Genomic DNA, 20,135 nt, shown 5'->3' with positions numbered 1-20,135 from the left:
TTAACTGGGGATTGAACCCAAGGGAGCTTTACCACTAGGCTGCATCCCCAGCGCCCCCTCCCCTTCAGGCTCAGGTTACCCCAAGCTATGACAGGTCCTCCGATAAGGCACACTGGGTCCAGGGCTGCTTCCAGGACAGGCAGAGGCCTCAGAACTCCAATGAGCAGCTGAAATGACTCTCAATCTTCACATCCAAACCTGCAGGTCAGTTTTGCTCCTCAGGGAGCAGGATTCCCCATGTCCTGCTGTAGTTTCCACTTGTGCTGGGTAGTAAACTGAGCATTCTCAGATCCTCTTGAAGGGACGCAAGGCCTGGGCCAGTTAGTTTCCTCCCCAGGGCTCTGAGGCTAAAAAGTAGCTTTCCCCAGCTAGGCTCCCTGGTCAGAGTTAAGACTACAGGCAATAGGGCTTCTACTCCAGGGTTCCCTCACCTGGTTAATAGCAAAAAAGGAAAAAAAAAAAAAAAGTGGGGTGGGGGGGATGGTCCCTGCTAGAAAAGTGTGGAGAAAGGTTAAGGCACTGGGCCTGGACCGGCCTCTTCTGGACAAGATCTTAGGACCCCCAGGTACATAGTCATTGGCTTCTCTCCCTGGAGGCTGAGCTGGGCTTTGGAAAAAAGGGTACCCTCTGAAGCTGAAAAACAGAGCACCAGGACCACTTTGTAGTTTCAAAAGACAACTTTATCTAGACAGGAACCTCTCAAACAGAACACAGAGAAGTTAGGCAGTAGTTATTAAAATACACTCTTGCCAAATGATTTAACATTAGAACATAACAGAGAGCAGGGAAATGTGGGGAGAGCCATCCATCTGAGTCACCCACTCCTGCCTTCCTGCTGAAGGGCAGCCAAATGTGGGCCAGTCTCCCTTCCTCTTCCCCCAATCTCACATCTCTTCCACCTACCTACACTACTTCCTAATATCCTCCAGAGCAGGAAGGGGAAAAAGGAACCATCCTATTTCTTCTTTTGGGATCCAGGCACACTTCACTCCACTTCAGGTACCAGGACACAGGCTAGATCTGTGTCTTTCAGGGGGTCCTGGACTGACAATGTCTATGACAGTAGGAAAAAACACAGGCAGGCCATTCCACAGGGAAGACCAAAGCCCTTTGGCCAGTAGTGCCCAGAGAAAAAGGGCTATGGCTGGTAAACCAAACTGGAATAGGGATCTCAAAACACACAGCAGATCCCACCCTGCCACCCACCCCACACCCACATGCAGGCTCTCAGAGCAGCAGGGCAAACTCATAATAAGGCTCCTGAGGATGAGATGACACTGGTTCAATACTTGTAGATGATATCATTCCAGCAAAGGTTTCTGTTAGGACAGGAACCCCTGGTGTACTCTGAGCAGGCATCTTGAGCTTGAGCACAGTGGGGCATGAAGAAGCGGTTTGGTACTTAGCACATCCTAGGCCCACCCCCTGGACTGTTCCAGTCTGGTTCCGGAGATGGGCCTCAAGGCCAAGGTGGCTCCTGCGGGCACCAGTTCAGACCAATCCTGTAGCTGCCTCTGACCAGGAGAAGGCCTCATAGTCAGGTCAGTATAATTCCCACCATAGGAAGTTCAGGTGGGTGCTGGGAGGCATCAGGCTGCTGGCACCTCCTCCTGGTATCCACAGGAAAGACTTATTTAGACATGCAGGCCCCAGGCAATTGCCAAGACAGTCTTGTAGTGAAGAGGCAAATAAAAACCAGTTTTGAAAGTCTACAGCACCCACCCTTTGATACTCATGTTCAAAGTCAAATTCCAAGTCAAGGTGGGTATGACTCCATGCTGAGCAGCTGAGGACACCGGTGTGTGGATCTTCCCCTGAAGACGGGCACTACCAGATGACCATGCTAATACCAGGACAAGAGCCCCCTTTCCTGAGCCTAACTCCAGCCTGCTGGATGGCAGAGCCACAATCTTCACATCTTGTCTATCTCAGCCCCTTCCAAACACCTCCCACAAGTCAACTTTATAGTACCGGGTAGAAGGTGTTTAGATGGGTCCTGCCCTTGGTGGAAGCCAATCCTTACAGAAAGACAAGCTAAACAACAGGTTGAGAATTTGTGAGACTTAGTAACCATTTCCCCCTCACAGGCCTTAGGCCTAAACTGCTGGCCTACCACCTGGCTCTGGCCACTGTGGTAAGCAGGCTCACCCCCATCCCCATGGTGCCCCAGGAGAGGCTTTCCCCAAGTGTTCAAATTCTGCCCACCCCAGCCCTATCATCAGGGACCCCTCCCCCACCCCACTTACTGAAGAGTTAATATCATTAATGCACAAATGAAATCCAGAGGCATACTGAGGATAAAAAAAGAGCTGGCTCTGAATTTCTTCCCATAGAGCCTTCTGGGGTTAGCTGAAAATGAGCCCTTCAGCATCTATGGGAGCCACTCAGAGTTTATGGTTTCGTTTTCCCAAAAATACACCTTTGAGGGCCTCAAATTCTTTCTAAAAATCACAACCAGACATATGAACTTGAATTTCCCCCACCCTTCCACTGTCCCTTGTTTCTTCTGGGAAACTCCAAAATAAAAATGACCAGTCTGGACAGCTCCAGGTCCTCTTCTCGGACGTCTCTTCTTCCTCAGGACTGCAGTTCTGATATGAGTGATGGACGATCCAGTGCCGGCCTCCAAGGGCTGCATCACATGATCGCACAGCATGAATTTTGTTTCCGGGCCTTGAAAGAAACAAAGGGAACTGAAGGGTGCTGAGGAAGACAGGGATTCCAATCTTGGCAGGTGTCAGGAGTGGCAGATGAGACTCTGCAGCAGTCTAACAGAGAAACTAATATGAAATGGGACGGAAGAAAAGATATACCAGGACTGTCCTCAAAGTCTCAAGGGAAGCTGCCACCAGTAATCCACAACCACACAGTTTCCAGTCTGGGATCCTTACCTCTTTTTTTTTTTTCCCCACACCCTATTAATGCTATCAAAAAGTGGATAAAATTCCTATTACGGAAGGTACAAGCAAAAAAGCAACAATGCAAATTGGATCGGCTCAATTTCCTCCACTCTTGTCTTCCAATAACACTATCTGACCATGTTGGTAGCATTTCTTCCCAGAAGATGATCTTCCAGAGAACAGATGTGGTCCTACTCATGTTTGTGGAGATGGCTGTTATACTTTCTCTCTTGCTTTCTGGTCATAGACTGCCCTCCTAACCCCACTTGACCTCTCCAGTGTGCACACAAAAGTATGTATACAAAGGCTAGGGAGACTCATCTCTACTACTATTCAATAATGGGTCAAAGGTGCCACATCCACTCAGGGAGACATGAGTACTGTTCCAAAAGAAAAGAGGCAGTCTTTAAGAGCCATCCTGCCAATAAAACAGCTATTCCAAAGGGAAAAAGGACCTCCTCAGAAAGGGGAGCTGCTGGCATTTTAAGGACTTTTGCCCAACTGCTTAGCCACAGAGGAAGGAGGACAAACTCCTGATCATAAGAACTGAAATCAATGTGGGTTCAGAAGCCAGCAATGTGCAGCCTCAGAAGCAGAGAAGAGAAACTGCCTGAGTGAATTTGCTGCTGTTATGGGGGCCTGTGAAGTTTGTCTTATGCTCCCACGCCCCAAGGACTAAAAGCCATATCTACCCTGATTAAATGAACGAAGAAGGGTCTGACCATAGTACAGAATATCAGAAGAAACAAGCTACAACGGCCCCGTGGGAGAAGCCCAGGAGAGTCAGGCAGCAGCTACTCACAGTTTTATAGAAGGCTTTGGACTGTGTTCCCAGTACTTCTGATTTGGACACCAAGTCATCAAGCTTCTCGCCTCGCTCTAACAAAGACTCCATGGTGTTATGCTGGACAAAAGAGAAAAGAGAACTCTTTGCTCTGTTCAGTAAGCAACTGTTGACAAGAGACTTTGTGGAAGTTCTGAGGCTGGGGAAGTACCACCTCTCCAGCACAGATATATCTCTAAGTGTTAGGACTGCGTTTCAGAACAGTTACTATCCCAGTGGATAAAATAGGACCTGGCGGCATTCCCACAGAATCTAGTTCTCTCAGAGACAAAAATACCTCCCAAAATTGCTCCCAGCACATACTCAGATAAGCACTGATTTAGGAGAGTTCATGCATATGTTTATTTATATTTATATATTACTGTGTGTGCATCTACATACATGGGTTACATGGGGGATGGGTGGGGCATTCTATGGGAAGAGAAAACCATAGCTAGACAATGCACACTTGCACTGGGTTGGATAGTGGCCCCCCTAAAATTTACATCTACCCAGAACCTCTGAATGTGACCTTATTTGGAAAGAATCTTTGCAAATGATATTAGTGAAGATAAGGGCATGATGGATTAGGGTAGGTTCTTAATTTAATGACTGGTATCCTAATTAAGAGAAAAGAGAGTGGCACACACCGCAAAGGCCGTGTGACAACAGAGGCAAAGACTGGAGCAATGTACCTACAATCTAAGGAACATCAAGAATTGCCAGCAACCACAAGACACTGGAATAAGGCCTAGAACAGACCCTTCAGAGCTTCCTGAATAAAACAGCAGCCTACACTTTGATTCCAAGACTCCAGAACTGTGAGAAAATACTTCTGTTTTGAGTATTTATTAATAGCATCTGCAAGAAACTAACAAGTTGGTAAAGCTGTGCTGTCTCAATCCAGGAGCTATATAGAGCTATCATGTACAAAAGATGAAGCAAGTCCAAACTGAGATGTACTTCAAGTACAAACACACATGGTTGTAGAGACTTGGGCTCAGCATGCATCACACCCTCTTAGTGACTTTTTATTCTCACTACACATTTAAAAGATAATATCTGGATATATCGGGTTTAATAAAAATATTAATACATTTCAACTACTTTTGAAACTACTAACAACTAAAACATGACTCCTATAAAATTCTGAATTACATATGACTCATATATATACACAGTATATGTCCACTAGACAGCATTGTGATAGAACTCACCCTACTTTTCTAAATGTCATCATTCTGCACTTAGGAAATAAGAACACCTTTTATCAAGGGGTAGAGGGATAGATACCCTCACAACAGTTAGCAAAGAAACAGAGCTCAACTTCTTCTCCAGATGATTGATAAGACAGTTGTATGCACATGTGAAATGGTACAGGATGAAGAATCAGCAAGTGTTCTTTATCCCTATGCAAAGCTAAGCAACTCAGATTTTTAAAATAAAGTTAGCTAAATTAAAATATGGACACCAAGCTGTAATCCCAACAACCTGGGAAGCTGAGGCAGGAGGATCTCAAGTTCAAGAATAGCTTCAGCAACTTAGTGAGACCCTGTCTCAAAATGGAGTTCAGAGATAGTATCCTTGGGTTCAACCCCTATTAAAGGGAAACTATTAAGAGGAAAAAATAATCCAGATTTTACAACTGCAGCTAGAACAGGACTGGGTAAGGTTATCTACTGCTCCCCAGTGGAAAAAGGGGAGAGTAGATATCCTAGGTTCTGTGTTTCTCAGACTCAGACTCAAACAGCACAAGGACGACTCAGGGCTTGTGGAGAAACATCATCTCAGTGATCAGAAAGACCAACAGGCTATATAAAAGATAGATGCTCGAAGACTTTCACAGAGGGACACTCTGATGGATGCAGGTGATAGAATGGCAGTCACTGCTTCCTTGATAATACTGCATCACTATCTAAACAAGGGCTGGCTTTGTGCATGCTCAGCTGGCAGCATGCCCCTGTGCCCTCAGGTCCCAGAGTAGTTCTCTGCCTTCCTGCTTACCAGAATGATTTTGGTCACATCTAACTTTCATTTCAAAGCCAAGTTATTCATAGGTCTCTATGCCAGAGACCTATGTGGAAGCCCTAAGCTGGTTTTAAAAAATAGAAGACTCCAACCCCACAACCAGCAAGTCTGAGCCCAGGATACAGTGTCTGCCGAAGCCATGTGGGTGTGGACAGGAGTACTTCACATCAGCTATGGATTTTTTTCTGGGCTTCATATCCATATATTTATTCATCAACTGATAAGCACCAGGGTAAGCTAGACATTGCACAGTGAACAAAGATGGAAAGATGCCCCAGGTGCTCACCTGGTGGTCAGGGAGACACTTTAACAAGCTGTGGCAACAGTGTCTCCTTCAGAAAGACCCCCAGCATGGTGCACTGTGTACAAACTGGGCAGACAATGGTGTAAGAGAGGATAAGGCATAAGTGTGTACACTTTATCCTGGAGTAGATTTGACAGCTGTTGAAGGATTTTAAGTAGAAGAGTGACAGATCAATGGCTACTGATCAGTAGATGATAGGAGGTGAGGGAGCCAGTTAAAAGCAATTAAAAAAAAAAAGAACAAACCATTCCAAATCAGATTTCAGATAAACATGCAAGTTCCAGCTCATTCTACAATAGGCCTGTATTGCAGAATTTGGCTGCCTCTGGTCAGTGGAGTGTGCTTCACTCTGCCCCCTTCAATACTGATACTGCCAGGGGAGGCACCTGTCAGAAGTGGAGAACCAACTTAACAATGGCACTGGTGGTGGGAATAAAGTACTATAGAGGGCAACTCTGTAACTGCAGACAAGGAGTGGCCATTGAAGGAGGATCAAGGGCTGCACTGGTTCTCAGTCTGATCCGTGTCAAACAATGGATACTGTGAACCAAGAGGCACAGGAGGGACACTCTGATGCAGGTGATAGAATGGCAGTCACTGCTTCCTTGACAGTACCGCATCACTACCTAAACAAGGGCTGGCTTTGTGCATGCTCAGCTGGCAGCATGCCCCTGTGCCCTCAGGTCCCAGAGTTGTTCTCTGCCTTCCTGCTTACCAGAATGATTTTGGTCTCATCAAGTTCGGCCTGTACTTTACTCATGGGATCAGCTTCTCGGGGGTTCTAGGAAAGAGCCAAAATAAGAACAGTCAGTACTGGAGTGATTACCTAGAAAAAAACTCAAACCAAGGAAAATGGACTAATCTTCATAGTAAAAAAAGACACAACCTGTCTAAACACACAGCAAAGAAATGAAGTCTGCCTACAGCTTGGGTTCCCAAGTCTGAAGGCAGATGTTCTGTGTTTCTCAAACAGAAGGTTTGAAAGAACATTGGTAAAAGAAGTCACCAGAACTGTCATGATGACTGGCCTTTTTAGGATCAAGTGGATTCTAGGCCACACAGTCTCTATAGTCTGTTTCTTTAAACCTACCTGGTATCTACTAAGGTGACCATCCAGGGCTGTGTAGTTGATTGTAGCAGGGGATCCTACTGGCCAGTTTATACTGTCAACCTGCTTGGAGAATTCATCTAGTACCTAAAAGACAAAGGAGCCTCAACAAGTCTCCCACTGTACTTACCAGCACCCTCAGTGACAGGGCTTCCTCCTGAGCACCTTTCCCTGAATGAGATTCACAGACTCCCCAGAGCTCAGGGAAGGAAGAAGAGGACATCCAAAGGCAAGGGGCAATCTAGGTTAAAGTTTCTCTTTCCAAATGTTTCTTACTATTAAAACACATTGTAAGTAGTCTAGAATCTAAAGTAAAATATGCCCAGCTTGGGATGAACCTCATCTGGGAAATGATAAAGATGTTCACATTTAAAAATGACAAGATTTCCAGGGAAAAGGGCACTGGCCATCTAATTTTCCAAAGTAATTCTTCAAAAAAATGGAACTATGTCCTTTGGATTTAAGCAACTACTGGATTTTATGTACTTGGAAGTATTTTCGTTCTGTGGGGACAGAATGAGTCCCCTTTCATCAAGTTTATATTTAGCAATCCACCAAGAAATTATAGAATGCTCAGGTGCTAAGAGCTTACATCAGGGGAGAGAGCTACAGTGACTGCAGGAGCAACATAGAAAGAGTGAAAGATCCTCAGTAGAGGCACAGGGGGCAGGACTAGAGCTGTGAAAACCCAAGGCACAATTGGCTTTGGTCCAGAGAAAAGGTACTATCACCCAGTGGCCTGGACATGGGTCAAATGAGGTTCAGAGTCAGTAGCAGTGAGGGAACATGAGCAGGAATGTCAAATTATTTCTTGGTTTGGGCAGAGGAGATGGCTAAAAACATGCGGACTTTGAACCAATCATCCTGTGTGCTTTAAGCACAGTACATGATGTTCCATCCTCATCCTAGTCCAATCCAGACAAACCACATACTTACCTTTTCCAACAAGGTAAAGGCCACCCGGGATGGGTATTCACTGTCAGCAATGACCACACCTGCAAGACTGTCATTCCGAACATAGACATGGCACAGATACTCTAAGGAGACAAGAGATCAGACATATCAATAATGACATGAAGGTTTTGGACTACTTTTAATCCCCCAAATCAAAACATCACAATGCTCCCTCCTGCATTCTGGGTCAAATGAAGCCAATCTGAAGCAACTATGAAGCTCAACTCTGCTGGGTAAGGTTTGTGGAGGCTCTGTAGCACAGCTACATGGATCTAACACAGAGTGCAGCCCAATACCTGCTTAGGACCAGTCGATGCCTTATCTATGAAGCCAAGGTTAAAATAAGCCACCAGTCAATATGTCCCCAGGAGCATTCCAAGTTATTTCCTTGAGCTCAGGACAGGCCTGGCTATGTCTTGGCAATTCATAACCTCTCTGAGGCTCTGTGCTGCTCCCAAATTGAAGGAAGACCAGACAAGACAAGAATCTTCTATTTTCTTAAAACAAAACAAAACCTTTCAGAGTGCCCAAAAGATAGGAAATTACCTTCCAGGCCACAGTTTGCCAAATTATGGCAATACTGCTCAACATGCTCCAGCCTATAGTGGGGGACTAGTGAGAGCTATCTGGGAAAAACATTTAGCCACTGCTGACTGAGGTTTCTAGCAGTATTACACTAAAATTGTCATATGACCAAAAGGTATGATTTGAAAAAGGGACTCCACAAAATAGTCACAATCCATAATACTATTAATTTCCATCACTTTGAAGGGATTCAGAAATGACAATAAACCACCTCCCCAAACAAGGAGAGAAAAAAAAAAAGGAATACAGTTTACAAATAAGACCCTTCTTGTCCTTAAGGATTTGATTCAAAAGATTTCAATGCTGAACAACAGGAAAACAAATAAGAAGAGAAAGAATGTGAGCCCTTGAAATCAAAAAATGGATAGGGAATTATGATATATGCTTCCAGATTTCATATACAATCCAAAATAAGCAAGATTTAAACATGGGGTCAAAGTGTACATACTCCACAGAAACTAAGAAGCTAATCGGTGTCTGAGGAATCATCTTTAAGTAATAAAGCTGGGAAGGACAGACAGTATGAAGGAGAACTGAGAGAGAACACTAAATGTCTGTAATTCAATTTCACTTCTGTGATGCTCTTTGTGCAGGGATTTCAAGTGGAATATGTGTGTGTGTGTGTGTGTGTGTGTGTGTTGAATACTGCCTATGATGTAAATGATATTTATATCATCAATTCAGTAACTCTACAATCAAGTGGCTTGAAGTCAGTGCGCATGTGATATGGTCTTTGTTTCTGCCTAATGAAATCACCATAACTCTTTTCTAATCTGATATAACTTAAAAATCTAAAACAAGTGCCTAAAAACTTTCATAAAAAGGAAAACAAAACCTATGGAGCACAGAATGAAGCATTACCTCAGTAGTGCTAACTAAAAATCCTTTTTTTGGTGGGAATTTGCAACTCTGGAGGAGAAAGGAAATATGAACACTGTTATTATTCCAGGAGAGTCAAATCCTAATCTTAAGTGAATCCAAGCTTTGGATTCTGGAATTTTATCTAGGAAGCTTAGATTTCAACAGTGAACATAGAATTCTGTGTAAATAGGAAAAGGAAGAAGAGAGAAGGAGAATAAGCTAGCACAGAAGTGAGGTCCTAGTAGTTCTCTCCATGTAATGAAAAAACTGTGTGCTGCCAAAATGTGGCAGCCAGGCTCCACACACTCAGAAGTTGAAGAGTCCTCTTACCTTGTTCTTTGACAGAAGCTCTGCTGCCTTTCGCTGAGCGCTCCACAATTAGCTCACTTGTGAAGGTCATGAATTCCTGAACACTAAGAAACACACACATATTTATTACCTTCTTCCTGTCACCTGTCCCTAGTACAATGGAAAGTGACCTCTGAGCTTACAAGTTAAGGAGACACTGCTTCTTGGTTTCATTCCTTTCCCTCTGTAGTAACAACATACACAGATACATAGGCACCTGTACACACAAACACATACACACACATACATACATACACACACACACACACACACAGAGAAAACCCACTACAAAGAACACAAATACAGGGCTGGAGTTATGGCTCAGTGGTAGAGTGTTTGCCTAGCACATGTGAAGCCCTGGGTTCAATCCTCAGCACCACATAAAAAATAAATGACAGATATGACTTAAATGGTGGTAATAAATTTTATATCTGTCTGTCCACTAGTTCACCAAAACAATTCACTTTCAGATTTTGGAGGCATTTTCTTTGGATTACCTTAAATTTAACAGTTGGGTCAAAGCATGGTTTGGGACAAAGTGAAAAAGCAGGAGGTAGCTTCTACTGGCAAAACCCCACTAACTTCCAAGAAACAGAATAAATAAACACTGAATGAGAAAACATACACTAGTGACAAAATCTGTCAAGAAGATATATAACCAGTCACTGCTGTAGCCATACAACAGACCCTGGCAATGCCACACACCTCTGCAGTAAGTGCTGGCTCAGTCTGCTGGGGCTCATCCACAGGACAAACCTCACTCTTAAAGAAATAGAAGGAAAGGCTGTAGCTCAGTGGTAAAGTGCTTGCCTCATATGTGTGAGGTGCTGGGTTCAATCCTCAGCACTACGTAAACATCTATAACTAAATAAACATTAAAAAAAAATTAGGAGGAGGAGGAAACAGCCAAGACCAGGAAGTGGGAAACAGCTTATGCAAAAGCTGAGAGAAAAGAGAAGGTTCACAACAGTCCTAACAGAGAGATCTGGCCAAAATGGAACAGTCATAGGAGATGTTAAGGAGTCTCTGACTGGGGAAGCAATGTAAAGGACAGTCATGGCCAACAGAACAGATTCCTTAAATGAAAGTCCAAACAAGGCTCCCACAGAGGCACACATAATCTGAAGACCCATCTCCAGGATCCCAGTTCAAATGTCAAGCAAGTTATTGTGCTGTGACTCATTTGTAAAATCAAAATTTGTGTGATGGTTAAATGCATTAACCAGGTAAAGAACTTGACACAATGTGTGGCACATAGTATTACTACATATTATCATCATGAGGGAATGATATGATCAAAATAATCATAGGAAAGAGGAAAACAATCTTTAAAAATGTTCAAAGAAAGAAGACTTTGCAGTAAAACTAAACATAGTGCTTAGAGTACAGCTATAATTAGACAAAGGAAGACTTGCATTAATTGCAAGAGCCTATATACAGGGTCAAAAGAGCTGGGAATCTATTCAAAGGTTTTGAGCTTGGAGTTTGGTAATCATGGGGCATGAGGCATGAATGATGGATGGGTGGCCTCACCAAAAAAAAAAAAAAGACTCAGCTGGAACACATATGGCTTTAAGAGACACAATGAGAGATGTCCCTTTAGTGTTAGTTATCTGAGAATAGTGTGGGGATCCCAAGAAGTTAGGTATAAGTCCTATAGTCAAATCTATGAGACTCTTCAGTATAAATGGAAAAAACAGAAAAGACCAGAGCCAAGTTGGCACCAAAAGTTCCATCAAAAAAAAAAATGTAATTACACAAAGCAGAAAACAGAAGCCAATGGTAAAATGAAGTGAAACATTAAGAACTTCAAGAAGGAGCCAAAGATGAGGCACCAATTCCACCTTTGGGTATATGCTGAAGAAAACCATAAGCAGTGTCTTAAGAAAATATTTATACACCATATTCATATTTATAATAGTTAAAATGTAGAAGCAACCCAAGTGTCCATTAAAGATGAATGGGAAAGCAAAATGTAATAAATACATACAGTGAAATATTACTCAGTCTCAAAAAAGATGGATGAACTTTGGAGACATTACAGTAAGTGAAATAAACCAGACACAAATAGACAAATACCTTATTATTCCACATATATGAGTCCCTAGAATAGTCAAAAAATCATAGAGACAGAAAATAGAATGACTGTTGCCAAGGGATAGGGGAGGAGGGAATGGAAAACTAGCATTAAATGGGCTGTTGCAGAAGATAAAAAGATGGATGATGCTGATGGTTGCACAACATGAATGCATTTAGTACCATTGAGTTGTGTACCTAAAAATGGTTAAGATGATAAATTTTTTGATATCTGTATTTTACCACAATGAAAAAAAATAATTTATAAAAACCCCAAAAGGAACAGATAGTTTCAACAAAATAACAATCCAGCCAGCAGGCCACTGGCCACTCTCATCAAGAACAAATTGTTGCACTGAAGCAATGAAAACAATTTGCATGGCAGATTCCACCAGACTCTGAGACAAGGTTCTCCTGTAGGGTCCTTCTTTTTTTTTTTTTTGCCTGAGTCACTCTACCGGCTCCCACAAATGGCCTGGGCATGTTATGGCACTTCTAATGTATACCTTCCTGCAATTAAAGTGCTCCAGGTACATTTAAAAGCCTGTAGCCCTACACAGCCCATACTTTTCTTCCAAATCTTTGGTGTAGAACCTTTGTGTACTATTAGCGCCCAATCACTAAAAAGCACACAATCTGGGTTTGACTCCAGTTCATTTCGGTGTAACATCTTGGGGCTTCAGTAGCTGACTTTAACCATAAAAAAGGATACACAGTATCTCTCATACTGAATTGTTGGGAAGTCACACAAGAAACTACAAAGGTGGATCTCTAAACAGACTTCCTGATCATAATCATTGATTGGGTTCGAGACACTGATTTAAAATATTCACTTCTGGGACACAAGCTATTAATTTAGAACATCTGGGCGTCAACTTTGGGAAACTGCCTATTTCCAAGTCCCATTCTAATTTTTATGCGGCAGAAACTTGAAAAACCCTGAGTACAGGACAATAGTACAGAATGATATAAGAAGGGCTGGGAAATGGAATGACATAAGACTTTTACCAGGGAGTGCTAAACGATTCCTCAGAGATACAGTCCGAACCAAAGAAGAAGCCATGACCAGGTTCCACTGCCGGAGGCCGAGGCGGACCCTGGCTCTCACGATGTTGTCCCTAAACCTGGCCCTCCTCGAGGACTCACCCGACCCCTGGCCTCTGCCCGGCCACCACCGCCTGCCCGCTCACCTGGACCTCTGGAAGAAACTGAAAGAAGACACGTCGTAAGCGGCTTTGAGCAGTATTGCTTTGGGCTCGCTTTTGTAGAGGACACTAAGGCTGTACAGCTTCATGGCGCCAGGCCCTCGGGCCGCCTACCGGCTCCGCTGTGGGACCCACTTGTGGAGAGCAGAGCAGCCACCGCCCGCTGGCGCCGCGGCCGCCGCCTCACGGCGTACCAGCGGCCGGCTGCTGACGGAGCCGCGCCCGCTTCCTCCTCCGAGTTCGGGATTAACTTCCGCTTCCGGTCTGGGCGGGTTCCCGAGGCCCGACCGAGAGAAGAGTGTGTTTGTGTCATACCCCGGATGCAGAAGAGAGAGCCGGAAGTATGGTGCCGCGAAGGGCGGAACGCTTACGTGTGAGCCCAACTCCACCCGCCTGCCAGGAGGAGGCGACGTGTGGGCTGTGCTGAGTTGTCGGGTTTGGTGAGGTCCAGAGATCGCTCCTGTGCCGGTCACGGTAGTGCTGGGCCGTCCAGGTCGTTTTTATTACCTTTTCTAGCCCTTGAGAGCAGCCATACCTCTCTCTTGGGCAGTGAGACCCCGAGCAATTCTTGTTTTCTGTAAATCCTGCACCATCGTCAACTCCTCCGCAGTTTCATAAATCAAATCTTCAGAATAGAGGGAGGGCCAAGGGGAGGGAGGGAAGGGATGGGGCTTGGGGGTAGGAAAGATGGTGGAATGAGATGGCATCATTACCTAGGTACTTGTATAAAGATACGAATGGTGTGACTCTGCTTTGGGTACAACCAGAGAAATGAAAAATTGTGCTCCATTTTTGTACTATGAATCGAAATGCATTCTTCTGTCATGTATAACATATAAGAATAATAACAACAATTTAATAAAAAGAATAGAGAGAGAGACCTTTCCTTTTAGAATCCCCTTCAGCATGTGAAGGTGCCTCCCGGTTTCGGATCAGTTCTGCGCCTGCTGCGTGTGGGAGTAGATCTTCCAACTGGAAAGATCCTCCAGCACAAGACCTGGGAACTTGGCAGCCTGTGTCTCAGCACTGACAGGAACTCAAGAGTAGCAGGTCCTCTGTATTTCAAAAGGGGACAGAAATGGGGTTAGCTTCCCACTGCAAGCAGCAGTTTTGTGCACAGTGACATGGAAAACCTAATTTTGCTTGAGCTGTTGAAATAATGTAAGTCCATGGAAGGATATGAGTGAGGCACAGTTCCCTGAAGGTGTCACCTCTTGCCCACTTTATGTATACTAAATGGTATTATGTAATTGAAAAAGACCTTGTTGCCCAGTGCGATGGTGCACACCTGTAGTCCTAGCTATCCAGGAAGCTGACTGTTGGGCCCAGGAGTTACTATAGAGACTGGGCAACTTAATTAGACTTGTGCTAAACAGACAAACAAAACATCAAAAACCTTGGTCTTTGAAAGTTGGCAGTATGGTCACACAATCATCATGCTAGAATCAACCAGAACTAAAATTATGGGAAAGAGATGATGTATTGGAAAAAATACATCAGTTTCTCAACCTCCAGCCCTATTGCCATTTTGGGTTGGGTAATTGGAAAGGGCTGTTCAGTGCATTGCAAGCAATATCTCAGGCCTGTGTCCACTAGGTGTCAGTAGCGGACCCCCCACCCCAGCACCACCCATTGTGACAACTAAAAATGTGTCCAGACATTGCCAGATGTGCCCTAGAGCAGTGGTTTAGGAAAACAGTGCTCTAAATATTTCTTGTGGCTAAGGATGTTCCCATTGCCTGCTCACTCACTCACAGTCCCTTTACCATCCCTCTTCTCTGGGCATTCCCAAGTTCAGAGGTAAAAAGGTTTTTTTTCACATCCCCAGCATTTGGTGCTATACATCAGAAACAGTCATTAGCAGTGGCCATGCCCAGCCCCCCAGATGTGGACACACTGATCTGATAATCTTTGTGACTGATGCCATCAATACAATCCCATCTACCTGTACTGACACAGTTGCCTTACTAGGGCATGAGAGAGCCATTTGTGAGGAAAATCCCTAGAGTTCCTTGTTCTCTGCCACCCAAAGTTGTACAAAAGGACCAAGAGGACAATGCTTGGATGGAATATATTTAAATGTGATAATAATTGTTCTGAGGTTTCTCTTACACCAGGTACTTTACATGTGCTACCTCATTTAGTCCTTATAAAAATAGAGGTTACTACTATCTTCCACAGAAAAAGACTGAGCTTAAGAAAGTTGTTAGTAAGAGGTAGAGGATTCAAATGTGAATACAAAAGGCTTAATGAACTCTCAGCCCAATTTCACTCCTGGCAGTTCTCCCCCTTTATCTCTGGCTTTGCCCAGCTTTCATTACCTACAGGAAGACTCATTCAGTCTTGTACAAACTTCCCAAGCCCCTTACTGCAAAGCAAGACCTGCTTCTACTCCATTGTCCTATCTGTCATTCAACTTGGATCAGCCTCATCATTGCCTACTACTAAAAGTAAGCAAGCCATTATCCTTGGAGTCTCAGTCTCTTATCCTCTACCCTCTCTCCCCAGTCTGGTAAGCTAGGAAAATACCATTTCCAAGGACATGTTGCTTGGAATAAAAGATTAGAATCCAAGGCCTAGTCATTGTAGGCATTTAACAAGTACAACAGTTATGATTATGTGTATTATTATTAGTGACAAAAAGGAGGAGAAATGGTAGGTTGAAGGTATTCTACAGACTATGCAATGCAGAGATTTGAAGGGAGGCTGAGATCTAAGTAGGATCTATAGATTATATAGTTGTACTATATCTATTTTTACTTCCTGATTTCAATTACTGTGATGTCATTATGTAAGAAAAATTTTTTTTTATTTTTAGAAAATGCAAGGTATTTGGGGAGTAAAGGAACACCATGTATACAACTTACTTTTTTTTTTAAGAGGGAGACTCACTCTTTTTTTTTTTTTTTTTTTTTTAGTTGTAGATGGGCACAATAACATTATTTATTTATTTGTAAATGGTGTTGAGGATCAAACCCAGTGCCTCACACATGCAAGGCAAGTGTTCCACCACTGAGCTACAGCCCCAGCCCTACACTTACTCTTAAATCATCAGTGTGTGTGTCTGTGTGTGTGTCTCTCTGTGTGCGTGCACACATACACATATATACTAAATATATGAAAAATAAAGTAAATACAGCAAAGCAAATTTAAGGAACCCAGATAAAGGTATCCAGGAATTCTTGTACTGTTCTTGCAATATTTTTGTAAATCAAAAATTATAGGGATATAAAAGATTGTAAGGGACTGGGGTTGTGGCTCAGGGTAGAGTATTTGCCTGGCATGTGTGAGACACTGGGTTTGATCCTCAGAACCACATAAAAAAACTAAATAAACAAAATAAATGTATTGTGTCCATCTACAACTAAAAATATTTTTTAAAAAGAACAAAAAAAGATTGTAGGGACAGGGCACTGAGGTAATGAATGCAGCATGCTCAGTCAAGGGCATGGCACAGGTCCCAAGTCCAGGCTTCCCCTTGGATTGTTAGGCCCTAGAAGAAAAGTTCCTCTGCATACAGAACTTGATCAACAGCTTCCATGACCAAAGGTTCAGGCTCTATGAGTTTGGTCCACTGGAGAAAACAGATACCCATCCACATTTGCAGCTTTCCCCAGCTCACAGGAGGTGCCTGCCTACAGTACAGAGCAGAACCCCAGAGTGGGGCACATGAAAGTAAATCAAGGGGTATATCCCCAGGAAACCTAGTTCAGATGGGGTGATCCACCATACTGTGGGTCCTACTCCACACCCCTTTGTCAGTTAACCAAGACCCTGACCGCTATTTCACTCAAAACATAATGTGAACCTTCAAAACTTACATGGGAAAGGAATATTGAAAAGGGTCACCCTCATGGTTAGGTTTTCATGACCTGATTAGTCCAATCACCAGGACTTAGGTGCATATATTTTATAGATTTTTCTTTCTTTCACCTTTTTAAACTTCTCTTCCCTCTCCCTCTCCCTTTCCTTTCCACACATGCTAGGCAAACTCTCTAGCACTGTACTACTGAGCTATATCCCTAGCCCAAATGCACAGATTTGATACCATCAATCCAAGTTCTCAGCAGACCCAACTCCCAGGAACACTGCTCATTACCTTCACCCTTCACTGAGGTATCCCAGCTCAGTGACACTGAGTTCTTCAGACCACAGGGAAGAAAGACATAGTCTGCCACCAAAGGTTGGAGTTCTGCCACTGTCTACATTAGAAGACAGGAGGGTCAGGGACAGGAGTAGACTTGGGCAGGAAAGTGATCATAGTCAAGAAAGGCTGATGAGCCAGGTAGGAACTTTTGGAATTAATGAGACAGATGTCCTCATTTTGAGACTCCTTTCCCGGCAGAGGCGTCCCAGAAGCTGTGTTTGTTCTGGAGACACTCCTCCCCAACTGGGAAGCTAGCCATATTGAACAAAGGCCAGGAATTTGGAATTGGGATATATAGTCATTTAGGCCAGTAGCTTGTGCTGATTATGATACCTGATGGCTATGTGGCTTCTCTACACAGAAAGTGGAAAAGTCTACAGAGAAAAGAAAGCAGTGGGCAGAAGGGTGTGCAGGGATGTGCTCTGCTCCACAACTGGCATGCACCTCTATGTTAGTTTTTTCATCCCTGTGACCAAAGTACCTGACAAGAACTACTCAGAGGAGGAAAAGCTTATTTGGGGCTCACAGTTTCAGAGTTTCTGTCCATGGTCAACTGGCTCCATTGCTCTGGGCCTGAGGTGAGGGAGAATATCATGTCAGAATCTCACGGTAATGGAAAGCTGTCAGTTTATGGCCGCCAGGAAGCAGAGAGAGAACGAGCAACAAAGTGCCAGAGACAAAATATAAACCCCAAAGGCACATTCTCAGTGACCAGCTTCCTCCAGCCACACCCTACTGCCTAGAGTTACCACCCAGTTAGTCCATTCAAATTATTAATCCTTCAAGTTGATTAATCCATTGATGAGATTACAGCTCTCATAATCTAATAATTTTACCTCTGAACATTTTCTGCATTAACACAAGAGCTTTGGGGGACACCTCTTATTCAAATCATAAACCTCCCACAACCTCAAAGCATCTGGATTTCACCTGAAAATAGGAGAATGATGAGAAAGGGCAAGAAAATTAAATTTACCTTTTGAAAAGCTAAGAGCACCAAACACAACTTAACAAATGAAGGCAGCAACCATAGAGGAAAAGTCCTCAAAAGAAACTATAATGTAGGCCATGATACTGCCAGTCCAGGCTGAGCCATGTGGTGCCCCAGACCTGAGCAATCAAAGAACATCCCTGCTGGGCACCTGATCCAGGCCTCTGCCAATCAACACTGACCATCCGGTAGGCTCCTACCTCACACCAAATACAAAAACTACTCCAGAGCCTGTTAAAGAAGAGGACTTTGGAAAAAGGTAAGAACAAGAGGTATAATCTCAGAATGGCTGGGTGTGCACTCAATACAAACAAACCCAGAAAGACTGAAGTGTTGAACATACCTTTTAAACTTTGGGGGAAAATATTAGAAGCAGATGTGGAAGAACATTTTTATAATTTTGAGATGAAATGCTTTTTTAACAAGATTTGAAGAAAATGAAGATTGAAATTGATAAAAATTGAATACTTTTGTGTGATGAAAGACATTGTTAATCAAGTTTTAAGTTAAGCAATATACTAGGAAGATAGAACATATTTGATAAACAAAATTTATAGGTATTGTAGGTGGGTTCTAAAAAAATCACAAATCAATTAATTAGTAGAAAATACTTTAATAGCAATGGTTATAATATAAAATATCCCTAAAGGAAGAAATGTAACAATGAATAAACATATGAACAGGTATCCAGCATTTTGCAATTCAAAAAACAATTATGTGTGTCTGGTTCTCAATTCCAATAGTTTAATGAAGATCTAAATAACATGCTAGGTTCAAAAGAAACCAATGATATCAGTAAAAACCATAACGTTTTATCATCTCAAACATAGACCAGGATGTAGCCAAATGTTGGCAAAGAATTCACTGGTGAAGCCATTAGGGGAGGTAGTGTTGTCCTATCAGTCAAAATGTTAAATGTGTACAGCATTTCAACTAGTAATTCAGCCTCTATAAACTCTCTAGAAGAAACATTTGCACATTTTTACTCAGCTGAAATACTAAGATTTCTATCTCAGTCTTGTTGATGATATTAAAAACTGAAATTGCCTCCAGGACTATAAATAGGAGGTTGATTTTATAATATAATACATCCATCTGGAGAGATCTTACTGCTGCTCCTCCTTGCTTCCTCTGCCAGAGCTCCCTCTGCTTGGTCCTGAGTCCTCTTTGCTCTCTCTACTGGACACCATCCAATACGGTAGCCACAACCCACATCGAGTGCTTAAAAAACAGCCAATCCTAAATGAGAAGTACTGTGAGTGTGAAATACACACCAGATCTGTGTCCTAGGTCAGAAACGCCACATTTTGTTCCAGACCATTAAATGAAACCCCAAGCCAGCACCTGAGGTTGCTCCAGCACCCTGGCCTCCTGCTTCTCCACAGGTCTTCCTACTGCACTACTGATGTCTCCAGAGGCATTTGAGCTGCAAGGATGAGAGATTAGGTGTGCATCCTGGGCTGAAGCTTCTGAGTGGACCAGGAGAAGCATATTGGCCTCAGCTGGACTCATGTGGGCCAAGCCAAAACTCCTTCGTGGTCCTCAGCACACACGGCAGTGATAGCAGCCAAGATGCCAGCTCTTTTCCTCTGGTTTTCAGACATGAAGACCTCTGCTCATTATGACGTGAGTGTGGGAGATCCTGAGACACTGTCCTGGGAACTGAGCAGGTGGTAATGTCTTACTAGGCTGGAAATCACTGTGGTGACAAGGTGACGGAGTAGTCACCATGGTGATGGAGATGGAGGCCTTTGGCCATAAGTCCCAGTTTTCTGCATGGCAGCTCTAATGACAGAATAGTCACT

The 20,135-nt window shown here is 43.4% G+C and overlaps 1 protein-coding gene across 1 annotated transcript; it reads right to left on the bottom strand.

The window, feature by feature from the left end:
- Nucleotides 1-658: 658 nt before the first annotated feature.
- Ykt6 (YKT6 vesicular SNARE protein) lies at nt 659-13,456 on the bottom strand. Its single transcript, XM_076836510.2, has 7 exons — nt 13,178-13,456; nt 9,894-9,976; nt 8,100-8,200; nt 7,146-7,250; nt 6,771-6,836; nt 3,703-3,804; nt 659-2,673 (listed from the first exon to the last, which is right to left on the bottom strand). Exons 1-7 carry the CDS (start codon nt 13,279-13,281, stop codon nt 2,638-2,640), a joined length of 597 nt encoding a protein of 198 aa, XP_076692625.1. The 5' UTR covers nt 13,282-13,456; the 3' UTR covers nt 659-2,637.
- Between the last annotated feature and the right edge of the window lie 6,679 nt (nt 13,457-20,135).

The sequence above is a fragment of the Callospermophilus lateralis genome, chromosome 1 (assembly GCF_048772815.1).
Source record: "Callospermophilus lateralis isolate mCalLat2 chromosome 1, mCalLat2.hap1, whole genome shotgun sequence".
NCBI lineage: Eukaryota > Metazoa > Chordata > Mammalia > Rodentia > Sciuridae > Callospermophilus > Callospermophilus lateralis.
The sequence above is the reverse complement of the archived record's forward strand: the minus strand, read 5'-3'. Positions and strand labels throughout refer to the sequence as shown.